At 47.5% G+C, this 15,428-nt stretch overlaps 1 protein-coding gene across 1 annotated transcript; it reads left to right on the top strand.

The window, feature by feature from the left end:
- Positions 1 to 3,304: 3,304 nt before the first annotated feature.
- On the top strand, positions 3,305 to 14,123 carry LOC119441052 (nucleolar and coiled-body phosphoprotein 1-like). Its single transcript, XM_037705778.1, has 3 exons — positions 3,305 to 3,449; positions 4,320 to 4,720; positions 14,118 to 14,123. Exons 1-3 carry the CDS (start codon positions 3,305 to 3,307, stop codon positions 14,121 to 14,123), a joined length of 552 nt encoding a protein of 183 aa, XP_037561706.1.
- The last annotated feature ends 1,305 nt before the right edge of the window (positions 14,124 to 15,428 follow it).

Raw genomic sequence — 15,428 nt, forward strand, 5'->3', positions numbered from 1 at the left:
ACGACACATACCGCGCAGCGTCGGCGAGCTTGGCGACAGTAGACCCTTTCGGCAGTAGTAGTGGCTCAGGAGTCGCATTAAAGGCTGTGAGGCTGGCATAGCCACTCGAGAACCGGACCAAGCAAGAAGCGATGGCGAGTCCTCGAGAAATGCAGCGCTGAGAAAGTACAACCAATGCGTCTCCGTCGACAATGTGTGTTGACCCAACGGTAAGAATACGTTCTTCGTCTGGTGGGATAAGAAAATCCGCTGCTGCAATAAGGCTGGGACACGGGGAATCGAAATCTGGATAAGTCTCGGTGTCGCCGATGTGAATCCTTGGGTCGCCGCACGAAATTAGTGCAGAAGCAGTGGACAGGAAGTCCCATCCTATAGTATAATATGATGAGCGCACGTCGAAAGCAGCGCAAGTTGCACATGATGACGAATACCGTCCATCAGAACGCGAGCTGTGCACTGTCTGGTAGGAAAGATGGGAACGTCATTGGCACCACATAGGACCGGACCAACATACGGCGTTTGCACTTTTCGCAGACGAAAGCACAGTTCACGATGTATAACAGAAATGGCGGCTCCAGTATCTACAAGGGCGTCGACGGAAACACCTTCCACACAAACCGAGAGCAAATTGGCGGGGCGAGCAGGAGGAATTGGGACAGTCCGACACGATGCAGTTTATCCTCCAAAAACTGCAGCCTCTAGTTTTCCGAGCAGGTGTCCACAACATTGGAAGCAGCACGCAAGGGCGATGAGGAACGGCGGTAAGGTGAAGGAGAGCGACGCCGGGGTGACGGGATGCTCGAGCCATGTCCTGGGAAGGTGAAGGAGAGCGACCAGAGGAGGTTGTGTACGGTCCGGGAACATAGGAATCTGGCCCTGGTGTCCTGTCTCGCTCAAAGTTGGCGAAGCCTCGCCTTTCACCTGGGTGACGCCCGGGAACGTATATAGTAATAAAACCTATAGGTGCGCTATCTCGCTCAAAGGTAGCATAGCCCCGCCTTTCATCCTGCTGATGCCGACGGCAGCAGCGAGAAATGTGGCCGCGAATACCGCAGTAGAAACAAACCGGGCGCGACGACCGCCACGAAGAGTAGTACGGCTGTGCAGGAGTATTCGCTTCCAGCGAAGCTAGGGTGTCGCGGTAAGCTTCGGCAGGTGGAGATTGAACGGTCGAGGGAGGCCGGGAGGCAATTTCGGCACAACTTGGCGGACAAAATGGTCCAGTAGACTATTCCATTGGGGCGTTTGTCATCGACACCAGTTCGTCCTTGATGATGTCACGCAGTCCAGTAGGAGCGGGGCGAACGGTCGCAAGTGTCGCAGGTCCAGAAAGGTGTCCGTGAAGTTCCGCCCACATCAGAGTGCGTATCAGGGCTCGCAACTCAGCATCACCGTTGAGACGAGGGTCGCAAGAGGCGCGTGGCAGGCGAATAGACTGGAACGTGTCTAGACGTTGACATGCTGAGATAATATCACCAACGCAGTTTGGGCTCTGCATGACGAGAGCATTAAAGGCGACTGTGTTGATGCCCTTCAGTATGTGGCGAACGTGGTCAGCTTCCGCCATGTCACTCTGCGCGCGGCGGCAGAGAACGAGGACGTCCTCAATGTAGGATGTATAGGACTCGTCCTGGTCTTGTACGCGCGTTGCCAGCCTCTGTTTGGCGATTTCGGAGCGTCCAGACGACATGCCGAATATCTGGCGAAATTGCTGGGTGAACGATGGCCAGTCCGAAAAGTCACTTTCGTGGTTAAAAAACCACGTCTTCGCAACTTCGGTTAGGTAAAAGGAGACATACCGCAATGTGTGCGTGTCGTCCCAATGGTTGGCGTTGCTGGCTCTGTTGTAGTGATCGAGCCAATCGTCCACGTCGTCGCCGCGGGGGCCGGCAAAGACGGGAGGATCGCGGTGTGTGGTGTTCACCGTCCAGGTAGGCCCAGCTGGCTGAGCAGAGGTGGTAGCAGCACTGGTGGATGGGTTGGTTTCTGCACCTCCACCACTTGTGAGACGTTGACCGATGCGATGCCTTTATTTCCGAGCAGTCGCCCGAGTCAGAGACGAAGCACCGCACGAGACAAACGATGATGATGAGTCGTATGTACAGATGACGACGACGATATGCACAAATAGCGCTCACACAAGATGATGAGTCGTTTGTACAGATGACGACGACGATATGCGCAAAATGCGCTCACAATATATATATCAGGGAGTCAAACTTTGCCGGCTAGACCGTTATCATCTGCACACAGCAATGAGTCCCGAGTAAATATATGCGGCATAATAAACAGCTTATTTGCTCCTAATATTCAACGTTTGCGTTCGTTTATTCAACGACGCATCATAGTAAGCTGTGCGATGACAATCTCGGTAACGTTGTAAATGTACTAGTACTCGAGACTCGTTTTATGTGCATTGCTATTCGCACGCCCCTACAATATAGAAACTATGAGGTCTCAGGCGACATGATCGCCACGTATGCCCCTGACGACAGCCTTTGTATACGCACACTTGGGAGGAAAATCGCGCAATGCCGTTGTCTAAAATAATATATATAATAATTATAATAATAATATTTATTATTTTTTTGTTAACACAGCCACTGGACTTCGTTCTAGCACTGTTGCATTACTATCATTGCCCATACTTCACTGCCAACGTAATCGCGCTGACCTTCTGTTTCGTTTCAAACTCCTTCACGTATAATGTTTCGTATCCCACGCAAGATCACCACAGAACATAGACCTTTCCATGTTCCTGGCTGTCACCACCAACATTAAACCGTCAAAAGAATCCTCAGTCTTTACAAAGCTTATTTTCATGATCTCTATATTTTTCATAACACGCTGTCATTGTTCTTTTGCGAGCTTTGCGTTGTTGTGTCGCAGTTTCAAACATTGTTCATTTGCCTCTGTCCTCCTTTTTATTTTGTATTTACCTTGCACTTTGTTTTCTCTACAGTCTTCTTTCCATAACTATTTTATGTACATTCATCTTTTCATTAGTGTTCTGGTGGCGGAGCGGACGCCGACTAGTGCGGACGTCACCGCATCGAGCTCCACAGTTTTGATGCGTTTTTCTGGGTTACCTCCTCAGCACCCGGGAAAGATTGGTATCATTGCATTGACGAAGTCAAGCGGCACCAGAGGACATCACAGTTTTGGACCTGGGGCCGTTTTTCACGCCGCTACGACTCTAAGAAGACTTCCACCCCGTAGCAGGACCGCTAAGCCTTCCAACGAGTAGGGAAGCGGCAGCTGCAACGCGGGAACGCTGATGGCGTGCTTGCAACAGACGGTGACAATGGCGACCGCCTCGACAGCTGCGGCGGCGGCTGCGGCGGCGCAGGGGAACCCGACGAATAGCAAGACATCGATGCGGCTAGCTGACGCCTCCGATCCTGAGCGCGACAGCATGGAATACCAAGACGCCGATACACCGGAGCAAGGTAGCCAACGCGGCCCCCGAGCGTCCATGCAAAAACGATCCAGAAACCCAGCCGGTGACGAGGACGGCTGGCAAACAGTGCTAACGCTACGCCAGAAGAAAGCCTTGGCGCAGGGCAAGAAACTGAAGAAAAACGTCGAAGAAAGCAAAGACAAGACCAGCCAGCCGCATCAATCAAAATCGACACCCACCGCGAGACGGAAACCCTTTTTCCGGAAGCTACCACCGCTGCCGAGAGAGGACTTTAAAGTGGTGTTTCGTCCGCATCAAGGACTGCCAATGAAAAACCTAACAAGCCCACAACTCGCTGAAGCCGTGATTACAGCCTGCCGAGGTCAAGTAAGTGGCGACAAGTTCCTCCTGAGACTAAAACCAGGGTGCAACATATTCATTGTGTCGACGTCGGACGAAACTACGGCAGACCACATCCGTCGCATAACGAGCCTAAACGTTAATGGAAGAATGCATGCCGTTAATGCATACGTGGCCACTGGGGAAGGCACCGGCAAAGGTGTAATACACGGCCTAGCGTCTCACACCCCTGCCGAATCGCTGATGGCGAATCTACGAATCCGCACGCAAGGAGTCGAGATACTCCGAGCACGAATGCTCGGCGATACCAAAACCGCAGTCATTACCTTTTACGGATCCATCATACCACGATACGTATATTACATGGGTGGTGAGTTGGCGTGCTACCCATATAAGAACACTATTATATTTTGTAACGCGTGCCGACAGACCGGGCACCGCACAGACGTATGCCCACAGCCTGATCTGCCAGTCTGCCGCACGTGTGGCACGAAAGAACCCCAGGCGGACCACGAATGCCTCCCCATCTGTGACTCTTGTGGTGGGGAACATTTAACAGGAGACAAGGAATGTAAGAGAAGACTAAAGCCTCAAGCACGCCCCCGTGCCTCCATAAAAACACGTATTAAGAACCCTTGGAAAGACACACCCAAGCAGCCACCACCAGGACCAAGATGGCTCAGCTCGGATGACTCGGAGGACGAAGAGGAGGAATGGCCTTCGCTACACAGAGAACACAAGACAAAAGCCAGAGGTGAATCACGATCGAGATCCCGCACCAGAACATCAAATCCAGCCAACCCGAAGAGGTCCAAGAAGGCATCACGCTCCCAGTCCCGGTCAAGATCGAGCACAGGAGACGAGGACATAGATATCCCCCGCCCAAAACCCCACTACCCGCAGCTCAACCCTAAGCCCAGGGCTCCAGGGAACAAGTCGGAGAACACAGATCACAAAAAGGTGAGCTGGACGGTAATGGTCAAAACCGGGGCTCCCATTACATCAAATCCCGAGTACCAGAGAGTCTTAGCAGAAAATCGCATGCTCAAACAAACCCTAAAAGAAGTCAAACAGGAAATTGCCGCCCTCAGAGGACAGATTAAACAAATGGCTAAAGTAGAACAACCGAAAACCACAGTAGCGGAAGAAAATATCCCGTCGTCTCAAAAACCGATAGAAGCGATGCTACAGCAAATAATGCAGCAAATGCAGGGAATACAAAATTTCCAGAAGCAATTATACGACGATTTTAAAACATTTAAAGAGCAAGTCGACGAGCTAGCCACCAATCAAAAACACTTGAATCGTAAGCGTGCTGCAGGTAGCCCAAATGCACCTACCCTTCGAAAAGCCAAAAACGGAGTAGTCTCTGACTCCACGGATGCAGAGGGTGTCACAGGCCATGGCCACTAATCAGGCCAAAACACACGAAATCGTTGAAATTTGGCACTGGAATCGCCGCAGTTTCCAAAAAAAAGGCGGCAGCCCTACAGTGCTACATCGACAAGGCGATTGTTAAGCCGGACATTATATGCCTGCAAGAAATTGGCAAATGCACGGTTAAATTGCGCGACTACTATACACATCACAACCCGGATTATCCCAGGATCGCGACGCTGGTTAGCAAAGGGATCTCGTCGACCGTTAGGTACCTTCCTAACGCTCAAACACAACACCATATAGTGGAACTCTTTCCAACTAAGAGAGGACGCGCCAAAACCCAAATAATCAATATCTATAGCCCACCTAAAGACAGAGGCACGGATTTTGCGTCTATAATTACCCACGCCATGGGAAACATGGAGAGGAAAGACAGACTAGTTCTCGTGGGAGACTTTAATGCTCCACACACAAACTGGGGATACAGAAGAGATACACGGAAGGGCAAATTACTCCTTCACGCCGTAGAAAATACAGGCCTACAGCTGGAAACGCTGCCCTCGGCACCTACTAGGACAGGGAACAGCGTAAGCGCCGACACGTACCCAGACCTCACTTTTTCGCTGAACGTTAGATATGGTCACTGGCAAAACTTACAGGAAAACCTGGGGAGCGACCATTTCATAATAAGCTTTTCCACCACCACTCCCAAACTCAAACGCGACCTCGGTTCCGCATCTATGACGGATTGGCCGGCATATCGCCAGTACCCATTTCCCTTAAACCCGCCGGCAAATGCGGAGCAATGGGCGCAGGGCCTTAAAGAGGCCTACGAAGCCTCTACCAAAAAAATTACATTAACGACGGAAAACCCAGTGGTCGACCCGCACCTGCTACATTTGTGGGACTGCAGACGAGGACTTACCAAAAGATGGAATCGACAAAGACTAAGCAGAAAATTAAGAATAAGGATCGCAGAAATCTCGGCCCAGGCGAGCGAATACGCACGTAAACTACAAGCAGAAAACTGGGCCCAGTTTACTGATTCCCTTAGGGGGACCCTATCGACAGCGAGAACCTGGGCCATCCTAAGAAGTATGATAGATCCAGAAAACACAAAGACCGCAACTACGCGAACCCTCAGAACACTAACCGGCACATACCAAGGCGACAATGACAGATTACTTCAGGAACTTAGGCAGCGATACTTTGGAGCAAAAGACCCCGATTATGTCACGCGCGGTTACTCAGGTATAGAAAATGATGCGCTAGATGCCCCTCTAACTAAAGCAGAGCTTTTTGCTGCCGCACAAGCCCTTAGGAAAAATTCAGCACCAGGGGAAGATAGGGTCACCAATCCCATGCTCCGCAATTTAAGTGACGAGCAGCTTGAGCGCTTAGTACACTATTTCAACGATCAGATCTGGGAGACGGGGCACCTTCCACAACAGTGGAAAGATGCCACCGTCATACTCATCCCAAAAGCAGGCAAGGCTCGCAGTCTGCAGAACTTACGTCCGATATCCCTCACATCATGCCTAGGGAAACTCTTTGAAAAGTAATTCACACGAGGCTCACGAATCACCTAGAAGATCGTAGCCTCCTATCAGACTACATGTACGGCTTTAGGCAACACCTATCAACTCAGGACGTATTTCTCAGGCTTAAAGAGGAGGCCCTAAGCAATATACCTACGGGAGGGGAGCACGTGGTAGTCGCGCTTGATCTCAAAAGTGTATTCGACACCATGTCGCACACGCTCATACTTGAGGAACTAGAAAGAGTAGAATGTGGGGAGAAAATGTACAATTATATACGCTCCTTCTTCACAGACAGGAAAGCCACGATAGGAATAGAAAACATCAGGTCAGATAAATTCGACATGCCAGGTAAGGGTACCCCTCAAGGGGCCATCCTTTCGCCCCTTTTATTCAATTTAGGCATGAACAGACTAGCAAGACGGCTAGAGCCAATTCCAGACTTAAAATTATCGTTGTATGCGGATGACATTACCCTGTGGGCGACAACAGGCCCTCTAGGGTATAAAGAACAAGTCTTACAAGAAGCGATAGAAACTGTAAATGATTTTGCAGAACAAAGCGGCATGTCCTGCGCGCCAGACAAATCAGAATGGGTAAGGCTACACGGCCGAAACTATCGGAAAGATCAAAGCGTTAGCCTATGGTTAGGTAACAGGGAAATCCAGGAAAAACAAAGACTCCGGATCCTAGGCCTATGGCTACAAGAAAACCGCAGAGCGGACTTCACTATCAAAACGTTAAAAACGACCACCAAACAAATAGCTCGCATGATAAGCAGAGTAACGAGGAAAGGCAGAGGTCTAACCGAGGCGGAGGCCATCCGACTAGTGCACGCGTTTGTACTAAATAGGGTCACGTATAGCCTGCCGTATCAAGAGCTCAGCCCTAGCGAAACCAAAGAAGTGGACGTAATAATACGTATGGCGTATAAAGCGGCACTAGGACTCCCACCCAGCACGTCCAACGAGAAATTACAAGTGCTTGGACTCCATAATACTTACGAGGAACTGAGGGCAGCGACTATGCTGGGGCAAAGGGAACGCCTCGACCGCTCTAAGGCAGGGAGACGGGTCCTTGCGGATTTAAATTTCCCTATTCGACCCCATTACTGCGAGGAAGATCTCGTTTCTGTTCCCGAGACATTACGAGAACAGCTGATAGTTTCCCCAATTCCGAAGAACATGAGTCCACTCTATCATGGTGCAAGGCGCGCGGCTAGAGCGAGACAACTCACTAAAAAGTTCAGTGGACACCGTGATGTCATTTACACGGACGTCGCAAAGTCCCATCATGGTCACGTTCTAACGGCAGTAAACTACTCCACACACTCAAACATCAAAATCTCGGCCTCAGTGCGCACCCATTGCACGAGCACAGCTGAAGCAACTGCAATAGCTCTAGCAATCAGACAAGCAGACGCAAGCGGGAACTCGATAGCGGTCCTGACAGACTCGCAAGCAGCATGCCGGATGTTCATAAACGGACGTCTACCGCGCATAACCCTCAAGCTACTAGGCGAAACACTACGTGCATCACACGGCATTACATGGTGCTCGGGACACTCGGGAGTCCCAGGAAACGAACGGGCGAAAGCACTAGCTCGCGAACTAGCGAACTGAGCAGACGACGCCCCAAGTAAAATAGCAAAGAACCACACCCCGCACGACATCCTGGAGCACCAGCGTCGCGAACGACAAATCTACGCGTTTCCGCATCCGCAGCTCGGAGTAGGAGACGCTCGGAAGTACCGAAAAATCCAAACTCACACCTTTCCGCACTTGGGACTGTGGCACGCAATGTGGCCAGCAGTATATGCCGGTCAATGTCCCTGGTGCGGGGGGCGGCCTTCTCTTCCCCACATTATGTGGCAATGTATATGTAGGCCACCGAACATTAACTCGCCCCTGATACTGACCTCACTAAGGGAGCCCTGGGAGGCCGTCCTCGCTCGAGCTGACTTGGAGATCCAGAAGGGTCTCTTAGACCAGGCTGAGCGTACGGCAACGGCCACTGGAGTCCTGGACTATATAGGGACCCACCCTACCCGCTCCCTTGCCTCTCCCTTTTATTTTATTCAATAAAGTTTTTCATCATCATCATCCATCAACCCTTAACGGAACGGTGGCGTTCCTCCGTTCCTCGCAAGAGTAACTAGTTCCAGGAACGCCGCTCCTTGGAACGCCGTTCCGTACAACACTTCTCAATGGTAAGAGCATCGCAGGCGTAATGCAAAGACGTGGGATCGTTCCCTACCTGTGGTCAGTTGTTTTTTCATACATTTTATTTCGAATAACTTATCTTTTCTTTTATTTCATCTAGTAATTACAAGTAATTTCCCCTATATGTTGCCCTTGGTATCGTTGCTTGGTGGCTTCTTATGATGCATGATTAATAAATATCGGGCATCTCGGTTTCTTTCTGTTCGTATATATATATATATATATATATATATATATATATATATATATATATATGAACGAGAAGAAAGGGAACCGATATATATATATATATCTGAGTATTATAATTGTAATTAGCCTATTCTCATTATTACTTATTTGGTTGTTTGCTGTTTCAATGTATTCTGGCACAACCAGTAACTTCCAATTTCGACCTATCGGGACCAACTTACATATCGAGCGCCACAAAACCCAATTGTTTGTTCCGGTTCAAAACACAAAATTCAACACAAGTATATTGCACTTCAGTCTCCTATTACAACTTGTACTTGAGAAAGCTTTAGCTTCGACAGTCTCAATACACTTACGGTGGGCCTAATGCGTATTCCTAAATTATCCCGTATACAAATTGCCTGTGGGAAAATATGTGCGAAATGAAAATTCCGAAACGACGGATCAAAACAAATAAACAAGGTAAGGCTTGCACACACGGAGAGAAGAGAAGAGAACCAGACAGCACAAATGCCGTAACTGAAGGGCGCACTGTGGCGGAAAAGAAAGTAGATACAAAACTTATCTGCGCATTCCCAGACAAGGTAGTGCCGCCTCTCAATCAGGTACACGTGCGGGGGCATACCTGAGATCACAGTTTAGGCATTTCATTTCTTCTTTATGAAACTTAATGGAAGGCTGGCTCTCGCTTGCGTTTCCATGGACTGTACTATTCATATGCCAGGCCTCGCCCATTACACGAGTTTCTTAATTCTTGTGTCTGTATAAAACAGAGCATTGATCGAATTTTGGCATGCATTTACAATCTCGACATTGCAAGGAAAGATTAGATGGCGATCCTCCGGTTAACGACCTTCTATGCTCATTTGATCTCTCATTGACACAACGGTCTGTGTGACCTACGTAAAAGCGGCTGTAGCTGAAATAGGAACACTATATACCACGCAAATACGGCCGTCCGTAAATTTGTTCGTCTTTTGCGAAGCAAATTTATCTCCGCCTTTTGTCTTTTATCTGCTCATTCTTCCTCTGCATGGCGGCAACAAATCTTACCTAGCTTAAACCTTAAACACAACGTTAGAACCGTATCTACTTCCCACTTTCTTTAGCCTGAGCGATAAGGAATAGAATAATTTAACCCACCCAGGTACATAAGCCAATAAGCCGCGAGATTATCGATGTATTGTATTTTTTTCTTTATTTTGGCTTTTCAAACAACATTGAAACACTTTTCAAAAGTATATTTTTGATAGCCTAAAGGTTACACTATGGGACATATGTGTGCCTATGTACCTTAAGGGAACCAAACAATTACGTGGGCTTCTTAGCTTCTTCCACCGTAAGACTTCATCAAGCAATTCCTTGAGTTACAAAAGCACAAGTGAAATTGCAAATGCTGCAGCAGGGAAATGTGGGCATTTGAAGCGTTCAGTTGGAGCAATTCGTGCATATTTTTCGAGCGGGAGCTTTTGTAATTTAGTGTGCAGGAGCGCCTTGCCTAGCACATAATCTTATGCGCTTGCATATCTTCTCAACACTTGTGCTTCGATCTCGATCTTCTCAACACTTGTGCTTCGATCTTGTGAAGTAAACACGCGATGTTTACTTCAATTTCCCGGAATTCCTAGAACACACGGAGGTAGTATTTCATTTTTTACTTACAGTCCACATCGTAGGTTACCTTCTTTGAGCTGGCAGGACGTGATTGCTCATCAAAAGGATAACAACTAGAAATGTATTTATTTCTTCTGCCGTTCGCATTTTTCTCAGCATAAACAGTGCTTTGTTTCACAAGCATTTCTTACGAAGATCTCCAACATCATAACAGAAAACATTTTTAGTTTTATAAGATCCGCTGGTTGCTTGCACGGTGGAATAGACTTTATTTCCTTTTGTTTCATGCTGGAATTTGTGACTCGCCGTTTTGCACGTCCTCTTCCATTCAATGGCCCTTTGACGGAACACGTAATTTTGGGAGGAGTAATTGCAAGATGTTTTGCTGACCTTCCTCATTCGCTTTAACGTACCTTAAGGGGTACCTTAAGGGGTACCTTAAGGGGTTAATAGCTATACGAGTCTTGCCTTGTTATCATTGCTTTCGGCAACCGAGTTAAACTTGAGGAAATGGTGGCCATTTTCTAGCGTTAAGCGACAGTGGCTACTGTAACGCGAGGATAGCCTACTTGTAATTGATGCGTAACCTTGGCATTAAAGCTGGTGGTCATTTTAACACGACAGCGTTATGGGACCCGTGTCGCAGAAAATCCGGCGTGGGCGTCGGTGTCGGCGCTGGCACCCGCGTCCGCGGCCGAGAAAATCATCCCCAACCACGCAGGGCCTCCAAATATATTTAGGTATATGTATAGCGCACGCCATATTATATGACGTGCGGTATATGCGGATTATTTTTCCACACCATTCTAACACTAATGTTGCTCATACCTTGTCTCGCATTCTTGATAAAGGTATTCCCCGGAATTTTGAGAATGACAATCCACAAACAAAGGTCATGAAACAATACACCCACAGCGCATGCCTTTTATGTTAAACCTTCTGAGGGTGAAATATTAAAAGTGCGAAACAAAATACGGAAGCCTGGAAATGACGTAATTTCTTTGGCGCGGTTGTGCGCAATCTCCGGGATCGGCCCACGCAAGAGGCCGCGTTTCTACCAGAAAGCTCGCCTACGTGCATAGCGTTGGCCGCCAGTGTTTGCCAGTAACCATTAAGGTTGCATAAGCTGCAGTCGTCGGGAACCGTGAGAAGCGGTCAGGGATTTTTTAATGCTTTCGCGTTCAACTCTGAAAAGCGAAGCTTAAGCGTCCTCCAATTTTGAAACGCGTTTTCCGCGTGAACTTTGTCTCGTACGGGTCCGAGGTGGTTTACAAACTGAAACACTGCGGTTTGGGCGTGTGGTGCCCCTAGCCTATTGGTCAGACCGGAAGGTGCCAAGGCAGGTTGAGAGGGCGCCGCACGCAAGGAGAACCAACAGCGGAGCAAGATAATCTATAGCTAATTACTGTCGGAGATGCCATTGAGCATAGCACTTTTTCGTCTGGCTCTCGTGTCTTGTGTCCTTGTCTGCACGCCTTACCATATTCCGCGATGAATCCTTACCAACTACCTCAACTTTCTGTAGTCCAAATAAACAATTATGCGAGACAAGTGTTAACTCTCATCAGATTAATGTACATATATATATATATATATATATATATATATATATATATTATGCATGCAAATAAAATCCGACAGAAATCATCTCAGCTAGGTTGAATGTCGGCGCTAATGCAATTAATAATGAAGCTATGTAGCCGCACGCCGTATATAGCCACCATCGGAACGCGTCACGTGTGAGACGTGCACTGCAGCCGGGCAGCCTACACTACCCTTATAAGTTATAATTATAAGTTATGAGGGTACTTGGCGCCATCAGTAAGCTTGGGCGGTGCAGCTTTCTGATAGGCGATACGACGTGGGCCGCAAAGTGGTGAAACACCAGCCAGAGAGACCACATTGCTCGCAATCGTTAGTGACGTTAGTGAAGTAATAAATGTATATTTTTAAAATAAATGTTGACCGCCAATGAAATACAGCGTATGTGGGTGCAATACATGACACGTTTACCTTGTAATGGAATAGTACTAGCAAGCGCAGTCCTCATTAACGAAAGCTACGAAAAACTCCCTTGAAATTACATACAAATGGACCGCAACGACAGTGATGAATGCACTTCACATTGTTAGCTGAGATAATGCTAAGAGCACGCCATCTTGCTATATATATTCTTTCCTTATGGGTTTTGCGAAACATGCAATTGAAGATAACTAAATTTAATGTGTTAAGATACAAGGAAACAGCTAAATATATATTAAATGTGTCTACGCATGCTTGTTGCGCGTGTGGCTATTAAACTAATTTAAATACTTTGGATAAACTGCGTGCCAACATGTCTGCATGTCAGAGCGTAACAAAAGAAAGTTAGGAATGAGCCGCGAGTTCTGGCGAGATGGAGGACTAACATGGTTGCTTGCCGAATTTGGTGGCAAATAGCGGTCAATATTTTGCTGTTGTCATCGCATTAAAACAATGCTTGCATGTAGTCGCCTTATTCAAGACGATGGTGATTTATTGTCATCCCCTTTGAAACGGGGCGGTGACAAATAGTCAGCTAGCCTGTTGATTTATTCAGGTAGGATACGTGTTTTTCGTTCGAGCATTTTTGTATACGTCTCTTCAAAATTGTTTTTTTATTTCTCAAAACTACTCTTCCTACCTTGTACCACAACCTATGCCTGTAACGAATCTGGTCGCATCCATCTCTTCCCTCTACTTGTTTTCCACCAATACTCCAAACGTCTCTTGTTTATCTCGACTATACTGACGGGTTTGATGCTTCCGTCCACATTAAATCCAAGCGCTCTGGAAAGTGTACGTTACATACCGCTGTCACTGGGTGAATCCCTTCGCATTGTTTCGCATGACGTGGATTACAGTAGCGACGTGCTGCTGTTGTTTGTTAAACCATAAATCATCAAAAAAAGTTTTTTTTGTTATTTTTTTATTTGTGCGTTTCTCATCGAATAATTCCTGATTATATATATTACCACCAGTGTCTTTCGCCACCAGCTGGTAAGCTGGTTGGGATTGGCTGTCATTGTATTCATGGAAATATATTTTTCTGCCCTCTGGTTGAACTCAACGTGACTGTAGATGGTGTCACCCAGTGTTTATGAGCTTATACTCTACTCAACTGTCTGGTGCAATTTTTCGGCGGCAACATAGAGGATTCTTTTTTCTAATATGTTTTTTCGACAAGAACACTTATTATGAATCACGAAAACGTGTCCAACGCGTTTATGTTGGACGAAACCGTGGCAAGATGTCGCTACTAGCCTTGGTGGTGCAATTCACGTCTCTGGAAATGGGGTTATACTCTAGTGCCCTATAATGTGCGTTCCGTGAAGGAATAACAAACTCGTGGAATAACAAAACTCCTATGTCCGCATGTCTGCATCACTCATGCAGGTCTGAGGTGACAGTCTTGTCTCCAAGAGCATCCGGAACAAACCTATAGACAGCGTTTTCATTTGGGCCTAGTTGGTGACAACAGGACAACAGTCCCGTAATTCTTGAGTGGTGGCGCGCGCCAGTTTAGAGCTGTTGTTTAACGTACCTGTAGGTCTGCGTATAGTTGGAAGCTGAGCCGAGTAACATCATCTCGTTAGTCTCGGCGGAAGTGGGCGCTTCCATGCTCCAGAAGACCCATTTCTGCGCCCGGGCACGGTACGGTGGCATGTCGCCGATGACGAAGTCCAACCCGTAGAACACCACGGCTTCAGTCGAGTCCAGCGAGTACCTCTCGTTGGTGAGCAGGCACTTGAGGCCGCCGCAGTATATCTGCATCCCGCTACCGCGCGTCCTCGAATTGGGAAACCAGTGACCTTGGAGTTTGGTCCAGAGCAGAATCCTCAGCATCTCCGTAGAATTGTCGGGCCCCCTTCTCCAGTAGTACGGGACGTAGCGGCCAGGAGTGTTCGGCTCAGCTGCGACGAGTGTGCGTCATGGTTGAAGAAAGGTGCAGCTGTCTACACACTAAACATTTTCACACCCTTAAGGGTGTTAAAATGGGTGTTTTCCGCATTTACACCCCCTTGCACAGCCTTTTAGCACCCATTTTGTTAAAAACACCCTATCATATGGGTGTATACGGCACATAAGGTGTGAAGTTGCTAAAAAAAGGGTGTTAAATCGACGTCTGAAGGGTGTTGAACACAAGGATGCATGCATAAATCTGGCCATAAGAACGCGTATACGTCTGCGCAATGAGCCATGTGTCTATGTATGTCATTTTTTCTAAGATACTGATGTTACTGGTATGACGGGCACTCCAAAACGTATTACCTTGAAAAGTACACACATTCACTTGCAATTTCATGAAATATCATTAGATTTAGTTCTCACTGTGATACTACAGTGCAATTAGACACTTTTAATACAAACTGCAGTAGTTGAATGAAAACGCGCAAGCAACTCGCAAAATTTTGCAGGAATTTAGCGGTGCCCTTAACAGCTCAACAAAAAGTGGCGAACCCAGGTGAGATGTCTTTTTAACTGATTCAGGTAGTAATTAGACACGCAGGCATAAAAGTTAGGCTAATTCACTTGTGAACCAACAAAGTCAGACGATCCTGCTTACTTAATTGAAGCCCATCATCGATATAGTTCATAAATGGTTCTTTGAATGCCAAGAACTGATGCCGCTAATTGCTTCAGTGTAATGAATCCCGGACTATGGAAATATGGAAAACCGAAACATGTACTGCGGAAGAGCACAAC

Source organism: Dermacentor silvarum, chromosome 1 (genome assembly GCF_013339745.2).
Source record: "Dermacentor silvarum isolate Dsil-2018 chromosome 1, BIME_Dsil_1.4, whole genome shotgun sequence".
NCBI lineage: Eukaryota > Metazoa > Arthropoda > Arachnida > Ixodida > Ixodidae > Dermacentor > Dermacentor silvarum.